This window comes from Myodes glareolus, chromosome 9 (assembly GCF_982192425.1).
Source record: "Myodes glareolus chromosome 9, mMyoGla1.1, whole genome shotgun sequence".
Classification (NCBI taxonomy): domain Eukaryota; kingdom Metazoa; phylum Chordata; class Mammalia; order Rodentia; family Cricetidae; genus Myodes; species Myodes glareolus.
Genome location: NC_142034.1, coordinates 2,459,383 through 2,478,503, shown reverse-complemented (window position 1 = coordinate 2,478,503; position 19,121 = coordinate 2,459,383). Strand labels below are relative to the sequence as shown.

Sequence of the window (19,121 nt, the reverse complement as noted above, 5' to 3'; positions counted from 1 at the left end):
TAGATGGCTTTGTCAGTCAGCTAAGAAGGAAAACCTCAACAAAGCCCTTGAAATACTGTCTGCATTCTTTGAATGGCCGCAGACATCAGTATGCTCCAGATACCACGGTGATGCTCCCTTGTGTACACACGTTGTGAGGACTAGTCTGCGGGTGAGGTCATCTACTCAGTGGAGAGTGCTCTTAAATACATGCTGTCATGGTGTAGGGTTCCAAATTTCTGAAATTTGAAAAATTCGGAGTTTCAGAACATAACCAGTGCCAGGAAACTGTAAAGGAAACCAAGTTTAATAACCACAGCCTCCCATTTTCCACACCTAGAATGAAAATTTCCCAACTTTTGACTGGGACCTAAACCCGGGGTGACTTCCAGGATGACCCAGAAGAGACAGGTTGTGAGGCCTTTGGGATCCTGGCACGCGAGCTGGACCTGTAGCGAGTGCACTGCGCTTCCCCTGACCTGTTCTGGGGAGACTGAAATGGATGGTTGGGCGGAAGGTTACAGGTTGAGAGGAACCACTGAAAATCTTAGACAGTTCCTAACCTCCCTCCCTCCCTCTCTTTCTCCCTCCCTCCCTCTTTTTGATTTTTTTTGAGACAGTGTCTCTCTATATAGTCCTGGACCTTGATCTGTAGACTGCCCTGCCCTGGAACTCACAGAGATCCTTCTGCTTCTGCCTCCAGAGTCAGGGATTAAAGGTTTGCACCACCACACCTGATTTATACAGTTTCTTGAAATGATACTTTTTTTTTTTTTTTAAGGTACAGTCTCCTGTTGTCTAGGTTGTTCTGGAATTCACTACATAGCCCAGGCGTGCCTTGAACTCATGGCTTTCCTCCTGCCTCAGCATCCCAAGTGCTGAGATTGAAGATTTAAGCCAGCTGGCCTGGATTTCAAAGTAATATTCTTTTCAAATGCAAAATTAAGCTCTGGAGACATAACTGTGCCATCTTATGTTATATTCCGTTCAGAAGAAGTATTTTAATATCCAAATGGCTATTTTATGCAATATTCTGCAGTTTTTGGTACATTAAATTTGATAGCCCTTAGAGGAAAACATTTCTGTAATTGTATTAAAAATCATTAATCTAGAATTTTTGGAATGAGGTTTCCATATACATCAAATAAAATACTGAAAAACATTTTAGGTGTAGTTGAACTTAAGAGTTTATACAGTCTATGCCAACATGTTTAAAATTTGCAGAATAAGATACACTTGATTGGATTAATAATATTTAGTGGTAATCTGTTCAGATTTGGAATCAGTAGCTAGGCATTAGACTAAAATCCATTTTTCTAACTTATGTGTTAGTGTATTTGAGATTCTGTGTTATTTTTATAGAAAGCATACCTCATGTGAGCAAATACGCTGCTCCTAGTGCCCAGGACAAGTCCTGCTGCTGCTTAGTTCTCGGGCAGGAGAGGGGAGCTGCCTCTAGAGTGTCGCAGTGAGTATAGGGTGCACTGTTGACAGACGTACTGGGCTGTGTCCCAGGACTAAAGGAACACTGTGTTTTCATGAGTGTTTTTGTCTGAGGGACCCAAATCATAAGACTCTCTCTCTCTCTCTCTCTCTCTCTCTCTCTCTCTCTCTCTCTCTCTCTCTCTCTCTCTGTCTCTGTCTCTGTGTGTGTGTGTGTGTCTAGAGGCCAGAAGTGAGTACTGAGTGTCTTCTCTATTGCCCTCCATCTCATTCTTTTTGAGATAGGGACTTCCCCAATATGGCTATACTAGATGACCAATGAACTTCAGAGCGTAGAGATCCTCCTGTCTGCCTTCCCCAGGCTGGAGTTACAGGCACGAGCTACAAAACCTGCTTTATGCGAATGCTGGATGTCTGAACTTTGGCCCTCGTGCATGTGCAGTAAACATTTTACTAACTGAGCCATTTGCCCGGCTCTGGAGGAACATTTCTCTTTTTGTAATTACCTCATAACATATTTACTGAGAACTATGATAAATAAGTCAGATTGAATGCTACATCAATGCATTGGTTCCTTTCTCTGTTCTTGGTGTGGGAAAGAACCAGGTGTATCTAACATGGGACTTGCTGCCATGGGAGTTGCGAGGGCCCACCCTTTTACTCCTCCCTTCCTGTGCCTTTTCAGGTAAGCTTAAGTTATAGTTGAGATGCCTGTTAGCATCACGTAATGAGCAGATGCCACTGCTGATGACATGTGCAGAGCAATTCCAGACTCTGGCTGTGAACTTTCTGGCGTTTGAGCCAAAGAATGTGGCAAGTCACTCAGCCAACACCAGCCAGATAATCTCGTCACTTCCTCTTTGTGACAAGTCACTGAGCCAGCAACAGTCAGGTAATCTCGTCACTTCCTGTTTGGGTGCACAGGGCAGCAGGGTGAGGTGTTGGGAGAGCAAACTGCTAGGGCAGTTGCCGCTGAGCTCGTCCCCACAGGAGCCACGCTTCAGGAGTGCCATAGATAAGGGGCTTCCTTTGGACTTCATGTGGGCAGCAGGAGGTTAGTTTAAGGACTTAACAAGAAACCGGTGGGTAGAGTTCAGCCATGGGAATCAGTATGTGGCCGTATGTGGTCCTCTGGTAATGTGTTCTCAGTAGGTACCAGAAGCTCAGGACAGCACAGAGCCCTTATCTAGCCTGTGTTTTCTTATTTGTAAATACCTGTTGTGAGGTGTGTTTGTAAAGGAGAGGAGGTACAGAAAGTGTAACGACAATAGCACAGCAGAACAGCAGGCAGTCCCATCACTCATGAAGGCTCTGTGAATGTGGGCCTCTCCTTCACAGTTCTCCCCTCCTTGTGAATGTGTGAGTGTGCCATGCCACAAGTGTGGTTAGCACTTGACAGAAGTGATTCTCTTCCTTCTCCATGTGGGCCCTGGGGATCAAACATAGGTCCTTGGACTTGACAGCAAGCACTTTTACCCATTGAGTTACCACACCAGCCTCAACCTTGTCTGGAAGGGAGGGACACTCTGTGGCTTCTCTTTGTCTTGTCTGATTGGCAGTTTGCTCTTCTGTGCTTGGGAACTGTCTGATAACACAGGCATCGTCAGCTGGCTTAATGGAGGATCTGCACCTCTAGTACAGGATGGAGAGTTCCCGGTGGAGTTGTTTCCCATGCACTGCTCTCTGATTGTAGATGGTTTTGAGTAAGGGACTCCTGGAGCAGGGAATCAGTCTTGTAATATTAGAGGACCTAAACTGTATGGATTGCTGTGCCTGTGGAGAAGGAGGACTGTGATGACTGAGCAAAGCCATGACTGGGGAGCCTGGTCCAAGGTCTGCTTCTGTGCTTTACAGAAACCTTGTAGCTTCCATTGTTACAGCAGCGGAGGAGGCTTAGAGATGTCTCACTACGATGGGAGAGATGTTTGCAGGGAGCTTCTCATTTTAGACAGCCTGTCCTCAGGCTGAGTCTGCAGTAAAGTAATTGATCAGCTCTGTGGGTTTATCGATGGTGGTCACTTACATATTGGAAGCTAACTAGAAAATGCAGGTATTTTTACCCTTTGATTGATTTCACCTTTCCTCCTGACAGTGGGTAAAGAGCCTGTTTTCAGGTTTACAGCAGGATGATTCTGTACTGCTCTATGGAAGATGCTCTTGGAGGTGGGCGTGCCGGGAGAGAGGAAGGCTGGAAACATTCTGCTCCCACAGACCTCTAGCATCTGTGCTGAACAAAGGACTGTTCTCTTGAAACACACGGCCACCTCTAGAAGAGGGCGACTGCTGTCCTTTGTGCTGCTTTAGGGGCGTCATTTCCCAAATCCTGCACAGCACAGCAGACTTAAGACAGAGAGACAGGAGGCACAGTCTGTGAGAGAGGATGCGGTCCAGGCAGTGTACTGGGGTGTTTGCACACTCACAGGAGAGCCGGTGAGAAGCATGTGTAGTTACATGTTCAGCATACATGAACAAATGGCTGAAAGCAGCTGTGGTGGGCAGTGGCTCTGCCTCCAGATGTTCCTGAGGAGGACAGGATGATCTGGATGGGATACAGGGCTTCCTGGGTAAGAGACCGCAACGTCTCCTTCACTTTCTGTGTCACTGACAGAGTCAATAGGAAACTTGGCCAGTGGGGAGACGCTGTGCCTGTCTGAGAGTATGTGAAAAGGTTGCTTCTTGTCACGTTTGGTTGAAATATTAGTGCAGTTTTAATTGAAATCCCAGCGTGATTTAAACAGTGACCAAGGGGCTGGAGAAAGGTTAGTGAATGAAAAGCACCTGCTGCTCTTTCAGAGGACTCAGGTTAACTCAGGTTAGCCTACATAGCGGCTAACAACCACCTGCAACTCCAATTCTAGGGGCTCATGTCCTACATACACATGTAGTACAGTACATACATGCAGGTAAAACACTTATACATATAAAAATAAAAAATTTAAGTGACTAAGTGATTAGTTTGGAAAACAGGTTTAAATAGCATAAGTAACATTTTTGAAGAAAACCTGGCCTTCAGTTATTATGTAAGGTGTGTTGGTTCATCTTTATGTCAACGTAAGTGGATTTAGAATCGCCATGGAAAGACACTCTGGGGTGTGTCTGTGAAGATGTTTCCCGAAGTGTTTAACTGAGGAGTGAAAACGCACCGAGTGTAGGTGGCACAGTTCCCCGGACTGAATAAAGAGAGAGAGAGGAAGCGAGGCATCAGAGTTCATTACTCTCTGCTTTCTGACTGTGGATGCCACGTGACCAGCTGTTTCATGCTTCTGCTGCCAGGATGGACTGTACCCTCAAACTGTGAGCAGGAATATGCCTTCCCTTCTTTAAATTAACTTTGTCAGGCATTTGTCATAGCAGTAAGAAGTTAGGTGCACGAGCATGGTCCCTGTGTAGTGGAATGCTGGCCAGTGGATCCTTTGCCTGCTGATGTGTGAGGTCAGGAAGAAGACCGGGTGGGACTGGGACAAGTGGCTGGTTGTTTTGACGGGGAGAAGCCTCACCTTGTCTCATCTGTCAGAATACTATCCAGATGAACTGACAAGTAGGGTGCACGACAGAATCAGTGCTAGGCTAAAGCACTCGGTCTGGGCCCTCTGCCCAGGAGGGAGATGCCGAGCTTCCTTTTGATGCAGTGTAGCAAGGGGTGCTCAGGGAGTCCCTGAGACCCAAGGACAAAGTTAGAGAGTAGGTGAGATGGTGTGTCCCAGGCAGAGAGGACCAAGGCTTTGAATATTTGGAGGTGGAGGATGTCAGGTAACAGAGGGTGTGGCTCTGTCCCATGCCGCCCGGGAAGCAAAACAAATGTGCTTTGATGTGCAGCCTGAATCCAGGCAGGTTGACCCATGTGTACTTACACATACGTGCAGGGTATGACTGGAGCTCAGGGAGCGTTGTTGATGATTTGGAGTGAACACACTTGGAGACATTTCAACTCGGGTGTAGCGTGCTGGTGCTTCTAAGGACAGTGAGGGTGAGAAGGGCCGGTGCTCTCTTTGAATGCACTCCCCCTCTTCCCCACCTACCCCGGCTTTATTTTTCCAAGATGGGATCTCACTGTGCAGTCCAGGCTCAAGTTCTTACTCTTCCACACTGGGGTTGAAGGTGTGTGCCGTACTGCTCTTGCTGCAGGATCTTTATCTCAGGTTTCCTGAGATGTTTCTAGCACCTGTGAACAGTGTTGGCACACTGTGTGTGAGCGGGTGAAGGACATGGGCTAAGATTTGTTGGGTGGGTGGGGCTGCTTCTTAAAGTTAGGGCAGTGGGAAAGGGACAGGGGTGGGAGGAAGCATATCAGATGATGTTGGTCTGCCAGAAAGCAGAAGGTACAAGGTACAAGCACTCAGAGGCAGAATCAGGCTGATCTCTGTGAATTTGGGGGCCAGCATGGTCTACATAGTGAGTTCCAGGACAGCCAGGACTATGTAGAGAGAGCTTGTCTCAAAAACAGACAAATAAAGCACTCAGACATCAATTACCAGTAGAGAAAAACATAGTAACGGAATGTAATGTGGATAATGTGAAGCTAGCTAAGAAAATCACCGGAATCTGAATGAATATGATAGGACGTGTATCCTGCACAGTGTTCAGCCATACTAATAAGAGCTAAGTCGTTCTGCCCTCCACACAGCAGAGCACAGGTAAGAATAGTGTGCAGAGATCTTCAAGATGTGTTGTGTCTGACCAGCTGATTCTGTGTCTGGAGATTCATTATAAGGAAGCTCCTGCATGCACTATTTACAGCCCGCTGCCCAGTCCTCAGAGGTGGGCTAACCTGGGGCATGGAAGCAGTCCAGGGGTGGCTGAGTGGGGTGGCGCCAGCAGGAGGCACTGTGCTCTTTGGACTTCTCTGGAGTTTATGTTGAAACAGTGTTTCTGTTGTGCTTCCAGATGAAGACGGTCAGTGTGGCCTTGGTCCTGTGCCTGAATGTGGGCGTGGATCCTCCAGATGTGGTGAAGACCACGCCTTGTGCACGGTTGGAATGCTGGATTGGTAAGTGTCAGTTCCTCCCATGGGTACCTACCATGCAAACTGTTGGTTGAGATGCACTGACCTTTATTTTATAGTAGAGAAAAATTTTAATATTTTATTAGGTTTCCATGTTTTTCCCTTTAAAATTTGTTGGTGTATGACTGTGCCTGTACATGGTATATAATGGTAGGTATACACACTTTTGAAATATTGAACAGCTCATATTTGTATGTAAAAATATTTATAGAAAAGGTAAATTGATCTATTTTAAGCAAAGCATTATGCCATGTATGATAGATGATAGTAGCCATATTCCTGCTTACAGTGTGCTAAGGATGTTTACAGCAGTTCCCAGTTAATTAGCTCATTTAATCTTCATCTGAATCCCACGTTAAAACATTTTATTGCATTTACATGTGTGCACATGCGTATATGCATGCAACAGTGTAGATGTGGAGGTCAAAGAAAAACGTGGGAGTCAGTTCTCTTCTCTCACCCTGTGGGTCCTGGAAATCGAACCAGGGAGTCAGGCTTGGTGGCAAGTGCCTCTGCCTACCTGTGGAGCCATTTCACTAGCCCCATCTGGTTTTGTTTGTTTGTTTTGTAACAAAATGCAAATGTTTAATTTTTCAAAACAACTGCTAATGAAAATAAATTATAGACAACCTTCAACATTTGTATATTGTCTCCATATAACTACAACAGTGTTTCCAAAAGATATCTTGTAAAAGATATTTCACAGTACCATGTCGTAAAAATAGGACAACATTAATATATCTGAAATATTAGTCTGAAATGTATCTCACAGTGCTGGCATTTGAAGCTGAGGAAAATGAGATACAAAAGAAGAGTTTGCCCTGGGTTGTCCTGTGCATACATGGTGGAGTTGGGAACCTGTGTAAAGTATGACTGTTCATTTTTGTAAAACTGGAACTGGGTGATGGCGACACACTCATTTAATCCTAGCTCAGGGCAGAGGCAGAGGATCTCTGAGAGTTTGAGGCCATGCTGGTCTATATAGTTAGGTTCTTTAATACGCTGACTTTAATAAACGAGAACTGAGCCGCAGTCACCTCCACTCTCTCCAGCTTTTCACACCGCAGCTGCAGATGTTTCCCTCCCAGCCTCTGTCAGCCCCATTCAGGGTTTTCATTTTTGAGACAGGTGTTGTTATGTAGTCCAGGCTGTCCTCAAACTCAAGATCCCCTGCCTCTGTCTCCTGAGTGCTGGCTCACAGCTGGGCTAATCTGTTCAGAAGGACACACGCTTTTTCTAAACTGAGAACTTCGTATCTGGTTTTTACTGAGAAACAGAGCTGGTCTGGGCTGTTGTGACTTGACAACATGGGATAAGAACAAAGAATGTTAATGACTTGCTTCAGTTGATGCTCAGAATCCATTATTCCGTTGATGCCCTGGGTGGGGGAACGTCTCAAACTGCAAGCAGAACAGTGAACACTTCCCTGGGTTGCTTGGGAACTCTTCAGGGTTAGGTCTACCGCGAGGAGTCTCTCCTGAGATGAGATCACAGCTTACCCTCTGTGGGGAGTAGCTTGGGGACTGCAGTCAGGTGAGGCCCATCCTTGCAGCATGTCCTCTGGCTAGCTAGCACAGCCTGACTGGGTCTCCCTTAGCAGCCCTGGCTGTGTTTTGACTCTGAGGTCTGGCCGGAGGATTGCAGAAGACAGCTGCTGTGCTCCGGCTGCAATGCTCTGCAGGCCATGCTAGGTGTGCGGCATGGGCTTCAGTTATCCCTGGCCGTCATTTGCCATGTTTGACCCTGAACTGATACTTGCTTGTTAGCACTGGGGCATCCTTTGTGTGCTCTGTTCTCAAGAAAAGGTGCTTGGGGAACCGTCCATCCAGCGTGTGCTTTAGGTTTCAGGCATGGTCAGGCAGCTGGGGAGAGGATGGTTAGTTTACATAGGGAGGTGCTTCTGAAGTGTGCACACGACTGGAGGGAGGGAACAGAATTAGGACCCTGGGGGTGTGGAGAGGAAGGTGGGTGTAAGAACAGGGAAGGGTCCTGATCATCAGGTTGGTTACAGTAGCCAGAAGAACATGGGTCTGTCAAGAGGCTATAGAGGTTATAGGGCAGCTTGGCCAGTGAGGTAATGAGAGGTGGTGGAGGTGCTAGTCACAGTACCAGTCTTGACTTGTACCATCCAGGCAGGTCACCGGTAAGACTGGGGAAGTGTCACTTACTGGTGCGGGGCGAGTTGCCATCCAGTGACTTTCAAATATGTGGCCTTGTAGAAGGCTACAAGCTTGGGTTTTGTGTTTGATCTCAGCATTTTGTGCTGTCACTAGAAACCAACAAATTGTGTGCTCATCAAGACCCTGGCTTCATTCATCCCAGCTTTGCTCTGCCTGCTGAGCTGCTTTGAGCCTTGTCTCCTCTTGTTGAGAGGAGCTGATGGTACCGTCTCTCTCGCAGCTCCAAGGGACTTACTGGGACCAGACTGGCGGGAGCTTATTTGACATGCCTCAACTCCAACCCCAGCATCCACGAGCTGTTTTAGTGTGTTTGTACTGCTGTAACAAAATACAGGAGAGTAGGCAATTAGTAAACATGGAGGTTTATGGTTCACAATTTTGTAGAATTAAAACTCAGATCCAGGTGGTGGCAGATGGTGTGCCTGGTGTCTGGTTTCTGCCTCTGAGATGATGTCTTGGTTACTGTCCTCACTTAGTGGAACGGGGCAAAAGGGTCTAGCTCCTTGTTTGCAGCCCCCCCCCCCTTTTTTTACAAGGTCTCCATTTCTGGTCTTAGGTACTCTGCCCTTGTGATTTAATCCCTTCCTGCATGCTCTACCTCTTGACACTGTCAAGCTTGGGTCTACATTCCAACAGAGGAATTTTTACATTATAGTATCAAGTGGGCCTCTCCCTGTGCAGTACCCCCTGCCTTTTTAGCACAACAGGGTCCCAGGTGGCTTTTGTGCCCACCTGTGTGACTGAAGGAGGGCATAGCAAGTGTGCCGCATTCGCTGTTTTTGAGCCTGCTGGCCCCTGGGATTGCTGTGCACTCAGGGCTGATGTCTGGCCGACGTCAGGTAGTAGAATGCACGATGTTCTCATTCTACTAACAAATTAGACCTTCAGTATGTCGGGTAGTTGTTGAAGCGTAGCCCAGAGCTCTGCTGGAAGCTGGGAGTGTGACTATGGCCTTGTGGGAAGGGGGGCTGAGCTGCCTGAGCTGGGCCTCAGAGAGGAGGGCTCTGGATGGAGCCTGAATACTAGACCTGTGCTTGTCGTTGTTTTTGGTGTTGGTTTGTTTGTACCACCTGAGCACATGATGGAGTCAATCAGGTCTCTGAGGAGAAAGTAAAGACAGAGGCCCGCCTTTCTGTCACCTGTCCTCTACAGAAGGTAGAGCATGAGCTGCTAATGCCAAAGAGGAAAGGCTTCGTTGGCCGGTCCCCAGGAATTAAAAACTCTTGGGGCTCTTGTTCTTCCCACCCTTGTCCCCCATTCCTCTGCTTTAAAAATGCTGTTTGCCTTCTGAAAACGACTCTTGTCTCTTTTCAGAAAAGTAGGGAGAGGTCGTTTGGCTTTACGGCCGACATTAAATGCTATAGCAGTCATACTGAAAACGGTCCACCAAATGGTGTGCACCCTATGCCTGTTGGGGACGGCAGGACGCAGAGCTGACTGGTGAACAGAAGCCAGTATGCTGGAACTGGGGTTTGTGCCTGCAAGTGGGGAGTAGTTGGGTGCTAGCAGAGGTTTGTCAGAGTCATGGTGCTTCTGTTGACCCCAAAGAATTATTTGGGAGCACTTTGCCCTCATTGCCCAGAGGCTGCAGATCAACTGAGACAGTGCATCTATCTCAGTGCATCTGTCTGTTCTTGGCCTGGCTTTGTGGATTGTAGAGCACATGCACAGAGCCTGCTACTAACTGGGCAGACCAAACTGGAACCCCAGATCACCGCAAGACTGTGACCTACTTTGGGAAGGCCGAGCTGGGAGCTCCAGGTGAGGTGGGCAATTGGGTTGTCTGTGACCAGTGGCTCTTTGGGCTGTGGCATAGCTCAAGAGGCAATTGAAGCCTCTGCTTTTAGAGACTAATGGTTTAGAACACTGTATTCTTTGTCTTGTTGTGCTGGTGTCTTGTGGTAGTGTCCCTGCTCCCCTTTAGGGAGGATAGCAGAGCCACTTGTAGTCTCTTCCCTCCCTCCTTTTCAGTGGACATAAACCCCAAGGCTGTATTTTAAGTCATGGATCCCAGTCAAGCCCCCAAGTAGGTTGTAAAATATTTCATCTGGTGTTGATCATAGTAGGATGTGATTTATTCTGTAGGTACATGGGCTGTGAGGCTTTTAGGGAGGACATGGCCAGCTGTGGGTGATAGTTTCTGCCCTAGGATCCTATCCACTCCAGGGCTGAAAGGTCCTACCACTAGCCAGTCCCTGGAGTGGACCTGCCCGGCTCTGCACAGCCTAGTGGCCAAGCTTTGCGCTGAAACTCAGAGAGGAGACAGGCCCTGTACTGTGTTTACCACTAATTATAAAATGTAGAGATGACATTATGATTAATAAGATACAATCTTCAAGAGCCATTCCTAATTTCAAAGTAGCCCTTTCGCTATTATGTATTTTCTCAATCAAAAATTAGTCATTCAAGGTTATACAACTAATTAATGGAGGAATCCTTGAAAGGCACTCTCTGATTTACACTTCATCCAGTAGGCAGTACTCTACTAATAAGTCAATTAGCAAATGCTCAAGTGTCTGCTAACTACAAGGCACAGAGAACTACAAAGGTTCTTTGAGCTGCGAGCTTTGTGTTACGTCTGCTTTTGTATTTCTGCTGTGGCACTGTCTGTGGCATGCAAGAGGCTCAGCGTGTCCTACATACAGGAGTCTGCACCTAATCCAAGTGCACACTCAGGTTCAGACGGCTTTCCCCAAACTCACTGCACCCATGAAACCAGACCCAGAACATGAAACCAGAAACACGTAGTACAGCTCTTGGCAGCATGTGTTCTTATTTGATACTCACCTGAGGGGGAGTGTCTGGAGCCCAGCAGTCTGTGGAGAGGAGGAGAGTCTTGCAGAGCCTTCCCAAAGTGCTGTGCTGTCAGGAATGACAGTGGTGGTGGGAGAATATAGTTCTTTGGAAGGAAAGTCTGGCTGGGCTCTGCATCAAAGGTGTGTGTGTGTGTGTGTGTGTGTGTGTGTGTGTGTGTGTGTGTGTGTGAAGGGGATCGTAAGTAATGGAGGAGAAGAGAAATCTGCTGTTGCCTGACCAGCAGCACTGTCGGTGCCATGCAGGACCTTAGGTCCCATCACCAGAGAGCTTCAGCTATCCCTGGCCGGGAGGTGCTCAGCCACACTCTTTTCCATATCACGGTTAAGTGCTGTGAGATTCAGAGGGCTTATGCCGAGGATCTAAAGGGAAAACATTTCATTCAAAAGCTTTACAGTGATGCCAGCTAGCTTTTCCACCCCTCCCTCTAACGCCCCTTTATCACTTTCTTCCCCAAATGAAGCCACACAGGCTTTGGGAGATAGGGTTTGCCAAGAGCAGATTACAGCTGTGAGCCTGCACCTGACACCGGCCAGGTACTCGGCATTAGCCTCTGCGGGCGATGTCACAGATTCTTCCTGTCCTCCTCCCTTGCCTGACTCTTCTACTCATTGCCATAATTTTAGGAGGAAATAAAACTAATTGACTGTAGGGATTTCTAGTAGATCAGAGGTGACACACTGTTGTGTGACAGCTTTTCCTGGAGAGATGCACGTGTACGTGTGTGTGTGTGTGTGTGTGTGTGTGCAGCTCGAGAGTGTCCTTCCTGGGTGGACCAGTTGGCCTGAGCATCCTCTTCCAAGCAGCCCTGCTAATCGCTACGTTTCAGGCTGCTTGGCTGGTCGGTCTTTGCTTCTAGGCAGCTGGGCTGTCTCAGCTTTTTTGTATGTGTAGTTTTTTTTCTTGTTTTTTGTTTTTTAGTTAGTTTTTTTAAACAGGGCTTCTCTGTGTAACCCTGGCTGTCCTGAAAATCAGAGATCTGCATGCATCTCTGCCTCTTGCGTGTGTATGAAAGGCATGTACATGATCATGCTTTGCTGTCTCAACTTTCTTAACAGCCTGGCTCTGAGAGGGACTTTCATCACCTTGCTCTCGGAGAAGGAAAGGCCTATTGAATCTGGTCAGTTTCAGGGTCTTAGAAGCTGTTTTGAGTTTTTACATTCCGTCTTAGGGAGCTTCCCGAGGATATGCAATGTTTCAGTCTCAGAGAAACTGCTACACAACACAGACTCAACTTAGTTGGTCCCCCGGTGGGAATCAGCTGTGGAGGCCAGTAGGGAAAGAATGGGCAGTGGATAGGCTACCTGTGCTGCAGGCCCCTAATGTCTCTGCTCTATACTGTGGGGTCTGCTGGAGTGAGGGGGCGCCTGCAGCCTTAGTTGGGAAGAAGGTTTGGGGTTGAAGTTCAAGAGAGGAGAACAGCTTCAGTCCTTCCTCCTCCTGGTAGACCAGACCTTAGGAACTAGTGCCACTCGACTTTCCTGCCCCCCCTGCAGTGTGGCTTATCAGAACCACATGCACTGATAAGATCAGACCTATCTTAGCCAGACAGACCTATCTTTCCGAAGAGGAAATGGCTTTTTTCTTACCCATAGGCCTCCACATTCACTGTTAGTTGCTGCTCAGTTAGTGTGGGCAGGTGAACTTTGCACTTCCTGCTGTTTCACCACAGACAGTGTGGCCTGATACTGGAAAGGTTTCTCCGTGTTAGTCTGCATAGCTGGCTTCTAACTGTAACCTGATTCAGGGCAGATGGTAGAGTTTCAGCCTAGCATGTGCCAAGTCTTGGGTTTGCCCTGCAGCACCACAGGGACTGGGTGTGCTGACACATGCCTGTAATCCTAGCAGTGGGGAAGTGGAGGCAGGAGGTCAGACATTCAAGATGGCTGTGAGCTACCTAACAAGTTTTAGGACAGTGGAGGTCGAGACTCCACCGCATGTCAGGTTCTGATTTGCAGGAATATAGTCGGCCTTGTGGTTTAGTCAGTCGTGGTGGATGGGTTGGGATCCTCAAGATTGTTTTCAGATCCCAGGATTGTCTTCCCATGGAGCAAAGAGAAATGAAGACTGATGTCAGGTCTTGTGGTGCTCAAACCAGATTTCCCATAGCTCTTCAAGGGACAGTAGCAAGAACAGCCCCTCACATGGTTTCACTTAGTGCCAAGGTCCTTCAGGAGTTTCCAGAAACGGGAGGTCCAACACCCACGCTTGAGAAGTCCTCTGAAGGTGTTGGCATACTTGTGGGTCAAGTTCCGTTCCAGATATAGAACCTGTCACTAAGTTTTGTGATTAATCTTATTTAAAATAAATAGTCTAAACTAAAGCATGCACACAGAGTCAGATAGCACTAAAAGTCCTGGTAGGAAAAGGCTGCTCCTATCGGTTCTGTTCTTGACTGTGCTGTTTCCCCACAGTTGCAGGGCTCCCTGCTACTCTGCCTGGAGTTTAGGATGAACTTTCCTTGGCTTTTCTTATTGCAGTCAACTTCCCACCTGCTGTCAGCAAGACTCGGACCCCCACCCCACCCCATGCTGAAACCTGTCTTTGCCGATCTGTTGCTGTTTCAGGTGCCCCTTCCCATTCTCAGCTGGTACCTTGGTCCCTAGACCTGTTGTTTGGAAGGCCTAGTTGCATGCACACACATGTACACCTCGTACACCCTTATTTTCTTCGTGGTTCACTTCCTAAGGGAAGGAACATGAAGCACAGACTTGTCCGTGTTTACAAGGCCTCCCATTTGTTCCCCCAAACTCGAATATTAGATTGAACTCATTTTCATGTGGAATTTTGTCTGATTTTCAATGTTGTTGGGGCAGCCCAGAGCTTTGTTGATCCTGGCAGGCTGTGACTGGGTTTTCTTCTGGGTATCTTTTGTCTTTGTCTTAGCAGTGTGGTTAGTATGTGGGGCTTTCCTAGTCTTACGCTGTTTGTGTCTCACGGAGCTCTTTGAATCTGTGTTTGTCTTTGATAAATTTGGGGAGTTTTTCGTCATTATGCCTTTCAGTCTGGGCATGACAAGACGACAGGATGATGCCAGCCCTTTGTTGTCGCCCACAGGTCCACGCAGCCTTTCCTGCGCACAGGTCCACGCAGCCTTTCCTGCGCACAGGTCCACACAGCCTTTCCTAGAATTCACTCGTCCTCTACAAAGTCAGTTCTGTACGTTTCTTCCAAGATTTTATAGTTGACGGCCAAGAAAAGTGAAACAGAGTAGTTGCTGAGTGAGTTCCTGGGAAGGGATGTGTGTGGAGAGTGGAGCAGAGGCAGGCTGGGCGCCCGGAGAACAGGGAGGCTGATGGAGCACTACAATTGCTGGTGACATTTTCATATACCGATTGTGAACATGACTGTAAGCTGTGGATGATGAGCAGGAAGGGCAAGATCTCCCCACTTGGGAAGAAGGTCTTTGCTGATGTCTGATGGAAAGCTGCCTCTCAGGGTAGCGCGGTCTTTGGAAGGATGGGGTCAGGAATGACCCAGTCATTATTGGCTGTGACTTGAGACTGGTGTTGGCTAGGAACTTAGTTCCCAGGTCAGGGCCTGGCCAGCGTGGTTGAGGGAGTGGAGAGTGACAGCTCGCAGGACGCAGGCTTCTTGTCTTCTCTTGAAAGAATATTTTCTGTGGGAAACAGCACTAAAAGCCATATTGACGGTGTTAGTGTTGGGATCTGGGGATCCCCAAGTCTCTGTCCTAGAATCTATGAAATTGGAAGTATTGGTTCTCTTTGTAGCCCTGACTGTCCTGGAACTTGCTCTATAGATAAGGCTGGCCTCAAACTCACAGAAATCTACCAGCCTCTGCCTGTCAAGTGCTGGGGTTAAAGGCATGTGCTGTGACTGCCTGGCTGTTTGGTTTTTGAGACAGGCTCTCATGTAGCCCAGGCTGGCCTCAAACTCACAATGCAGCCAGAGATGGCATTGCACTGGAATTCCAGGTAACTGTTAGTGTTCATGGTTAACAATGTACTGGGTTGACTTTAGGGCTTTGTATGTACTAGGCAAACTCTCTACTACTGCGCTACATCCCCAGCCCTAGAAATATTTAATAAAAATATTATAATATTAGTTGTCTTTGGAGCGCCGTCCCCCCAAGGCATGGCATGACTTCTGGTCTCTTGAACTGCCTGCGCTGTGATTACTCAAAGGAAACCACGTAAGATTGGGACACTTTGTGTTGTGTACAGGAGAAGGGTTTATGAGGCCATAGTCATCTTTAATCAAATATTTATTTCTTTAATAATTTATTTTATTGGTGTTGTCGTTTTGCCTGTGTATGTCTGTGTGATGGTGTTGGACCCCTGGAACTGGAGTTAGAGATAATTGTGAGCTGCCTTGTGGGTGCTGGGAACTGAACCTAGATCCTCTGGAAGAGCAGCCAGTGCTCTTAAGCTCTTAACTGCTTGTTCCAGCCCGAGATTGGATTGATTGATTTGATTGATTGAGCATCCATCCATCCATCCAACCATCCATCTATGGTTTTCCAAGACGGGATTTCTCTCTAGCTTTGGAGCCTGTTCTGGAACTTGCTTTGTAGACCAGGCTGAGCTCAAACTCACAGAGATCCACCAGCCTCTGCCTCCTGAAAGCTGAGATTAAAGGCATGTGCCACCACCACCCAGCCCAAGATTTATTTTTATAATAAAAAGCCTTGTAATGATGTTTGTCTATGAATTTGCGTTTTGCATAGCACACGGGGAGACTTTGCTTCAGTGGTGCAGTTGTCCATGAGTTTCTGCAGTTAACACCGAGGGGAGCTAAGCTCTCTCTGGGTATAGTTGTTTCTTTTTTCTTGTTGTCTTTGCCCTGTCAGTGTTGTGGGGACTTTATGTTCCCATAGAAACAGCTTGCTCAGCCTTTGACCTTTCTGATTGATGGTACTGCTGGAGTCTTCTGAAGGGGTGAAGTGACTGCTGTCCTTTCTTCCACATCTTGCAGTTAAACAAAACAAAACAAAAAGCAAAGAGCCAGGCGGTGCTGGCTCACACCTTTAATCCCAGCGCCCAGCCAGGACCACACACAGAAGCTCCGTCTTGACCCTCTACCTCCCCAAAGTCCACTTCTCGTCCTTGCTGGCAGCCATGCTCACATCATAGCTAATGGTGAGCCCTTGGATTGAGGTTCCCTCTCACCCTTGACAGAGCAGGTTCCAAAGATAGCAGAAAATTTTTGTGCTCTGAGCACTGGAAACACCTTGGTTAGGAGGTTCCTTTCACATAATTATCCCAGGATTCGTGTGCCTGGGAGGATGAACGACGGCGTGAGCATTGTGAAAGTACACATTGCTTTGGGTATAGGAACGGCAAGGCCACTTAGCTTGACAGGGCCGAATGTGACCGACTTTAATGCTTTTGACCGTGTGTACTGGGTGGGAACTTGCTAATAGCTGAGGATGACCTTGAACTTCTGATCTCCTGTCTCCTGGGTGCTGAGATTTCAGGCCTACACCTCCATGCCTGTTTTTTTGTGGTGTTGAAGATGGAAGCCAGGGCTTCATGCATGCTAGGCAAAACATTCTACCAACTGAGAGCTATGTCTTCAGCCCCTTCTCACTACATTTTTGGAGAGATCATCATTGTTTTTCATCATATTCCTGTTAAGACAGCGAAGTTGTCATATTTAGTTTTTAAAAAGATTATTGTATATATTCTACATAGGAGTGTTTTGCTCCTATGTATGCCTGTCCTGCATGCTTGCCTGCTGCAGGAGGTCAGAAGGCTTTGGCTTTTCTAGACCTGGAGCTATGAATGGTTGTAAACTGTGACGAGCGTGCTGGGAATGAATACAGGTCCTCTGCAGGAGCAGGTGCATTTAACTGCTGAGCTGTCTCTCCAGTCCAAGTTTGTCGTCTTTAAATGAATGAATAAAGATAAAATGGTTTTCCCTCTATGAATTAAATACTCCTTTTTCTCTCTCATTTGCACATTCTCTTCGTAGCACAGACTGGCCCTTGAACTTGTGATCCTCCTGCCTGGCTCTTCTATTGTAATATGGTTTTATATCTATAGACAGATGCTTTTTGGGGCCATCAGATGATTAAAGACTGGCAAGGGGTCCTGAGACAGACAGGTGTGAGAACTGCAGACTTGGGGTTGTTAGTGTAGAAGCCACTCAGTGACTAAGCAGAAAACCAGGGGTGTCTGAGTATGCTTGTGCAAGTAATAATCTAGGTGAAGATGATTGTATGTGGCCCCTCCCTCCCTCCTTTCTAATCTCCTTCCTCCTTCCCTCCCTCCCCCTTCCCTTCTTTCTTCTGTCTTTCCAATTCTGCACACAGGAGGATTGCAGTTCTAATATGAAATCCTACTCGAAGCACAGCTAGGCCTCTGACAGTGAGCAGCAGCAGAGCAGAAGACTGGGCAGGAGGGCAGATACTGTAGGGAGGAGTGGTTGCCCTGAAGCATTTAGTAAACAAGAAGGGGTAATCTTCTGGGCTGTGGAGTCTGTCCAGGGTTTTATCAGTTCTGCTTCTGATTAAGCACAGATAAAGCAGGCCTAGACATGTATCTTGCCAAAGGTGACTGCACCGTGGAAGAGGAAGCTCCATGCAAGAGCATTTCCAAAAGAGGATATGCTCATTTACTGAATTTTCTTCTTGTTGCTTTTACAGATCCTCTGTCAATGGGTCCTCAGAAAGCTCTGGAAACCATCGGTGCAAATCTGCAGAAACAGTATGAGAACTGGCAACCAAGGGTAAGCCTGCTGTGTTTGCCCTTCCTTCCTCACTCATGGGTTTCTTGGTTTAAACCTGAGTGAGAGCCTTGGCATCCTGTCAGATCATCCAGTAAGTAAGCACTGTTCCTCAAGTCCTCCTGTCGCCTGTCACCGGCACCGTCAGCCCCTGTGCAGCCTTCTCATTATGAAGTGCATGGCGCTTGTGAGTGATCTGTACAGTGCACTGTTTATTTGGTGAAACTTTCCTCTAGGAAACTTTTATAAAAGAGAAAAGGTTTTTAATTTTTCAAGACAGGGTTTCTTTGTATAGCCCTGGCTGTTCTGTGTAACTCACCCTGTAGATTAGGCTGGCCTCGAACTCAAGAGATCTGCCTGCTTCTGCCTCCCAAGTGCTGGGATTAAAGGTGTGTGCCACCACCACCTGGCTAAATGTTCTTTAAGATTTTAATTTTGTACAAAAAATGAATTTTCAGTAATTTTTGTCCATCAGCTGGGTAGAGCTTTCCTGCCTTAGATGCTGAGAGGTAGGGGAGCGCCTAGCGCTCAGGGTGACACCTGTTATGTGTTAATACAGACGCTCAGGGTGACACCTGTTATGTGTTAATACAGAAGGTGACAGTCTTTTTAGGGGTAGACAGCCGCCAGCTAATATGTCTTTGTTGTTATCTCTCTGTAGTTTTTATTTTTGAAGAAAACTGACATGGAGTTGACTGTGTCACATTGCCTATAAGATCCCAAGCTATTTGTCAGCAACCCACAGATCTCTTTCCTTTACCTTTCTCAGTAACTGGTTTGAAGGTTTAGTAAGTTTAAGAGGAAATTAGAATTAGAATTGAGGTGTTGATGGAAATGCCTTTGTATTCGGCCTTGTGTGAAGCATGATTCTGGAATCACCTACAGGTGTGTTAGGAGGCAGTCATGGTGAGCAGGTTGCCCTGGCCGTGCTCCTCTTCAGGATCTGGCTAGTTGGCCTTCACCTCTTCGCTGTAAGCATGAGAGAAGTAAAGGATTTTCAGAACTTCACCACTGAA

General features: G+C 47.2%; 1 protein-coding gene across 2 annotated transcripts in view; it reads left to right on the top strand.

The window, feature by feature from the left end:
* Rptor (regulatory associated protein of MTOR complex 1) overlaps nucleotides 1-19,121 on the top strand; it is a 300,137-nt gene that overhangs the window by 55,732 nt on the left and 225,284 nt on the right. Inside the window, exons 1-3 of one of the 2 annotated variants that reach the window (XM_048429259.3) lie at nucleotides 2,456-2,476; nucleotides 6,307-6,409; nucleotides 18,026-18,108. In XM_048429259.3, the coding sequence (XP_048285216.1) occupies nucleotides 6,307-6,409; nucleotides 18,026-18,108 (186 nt within the window). In that variant the 5' untranslated portion in view covers nucleotides 2,456-2,476. Of the gene's footprint in view, nucleotides 1-2,455; nucleotides 2,477-6,306; nucleotides 6,410-18,025; nucleotides 18,109-19,121 lie in introns of those variants that run through there. The other variant, XM_048429258.3, reaches the window with a different exon arrangement.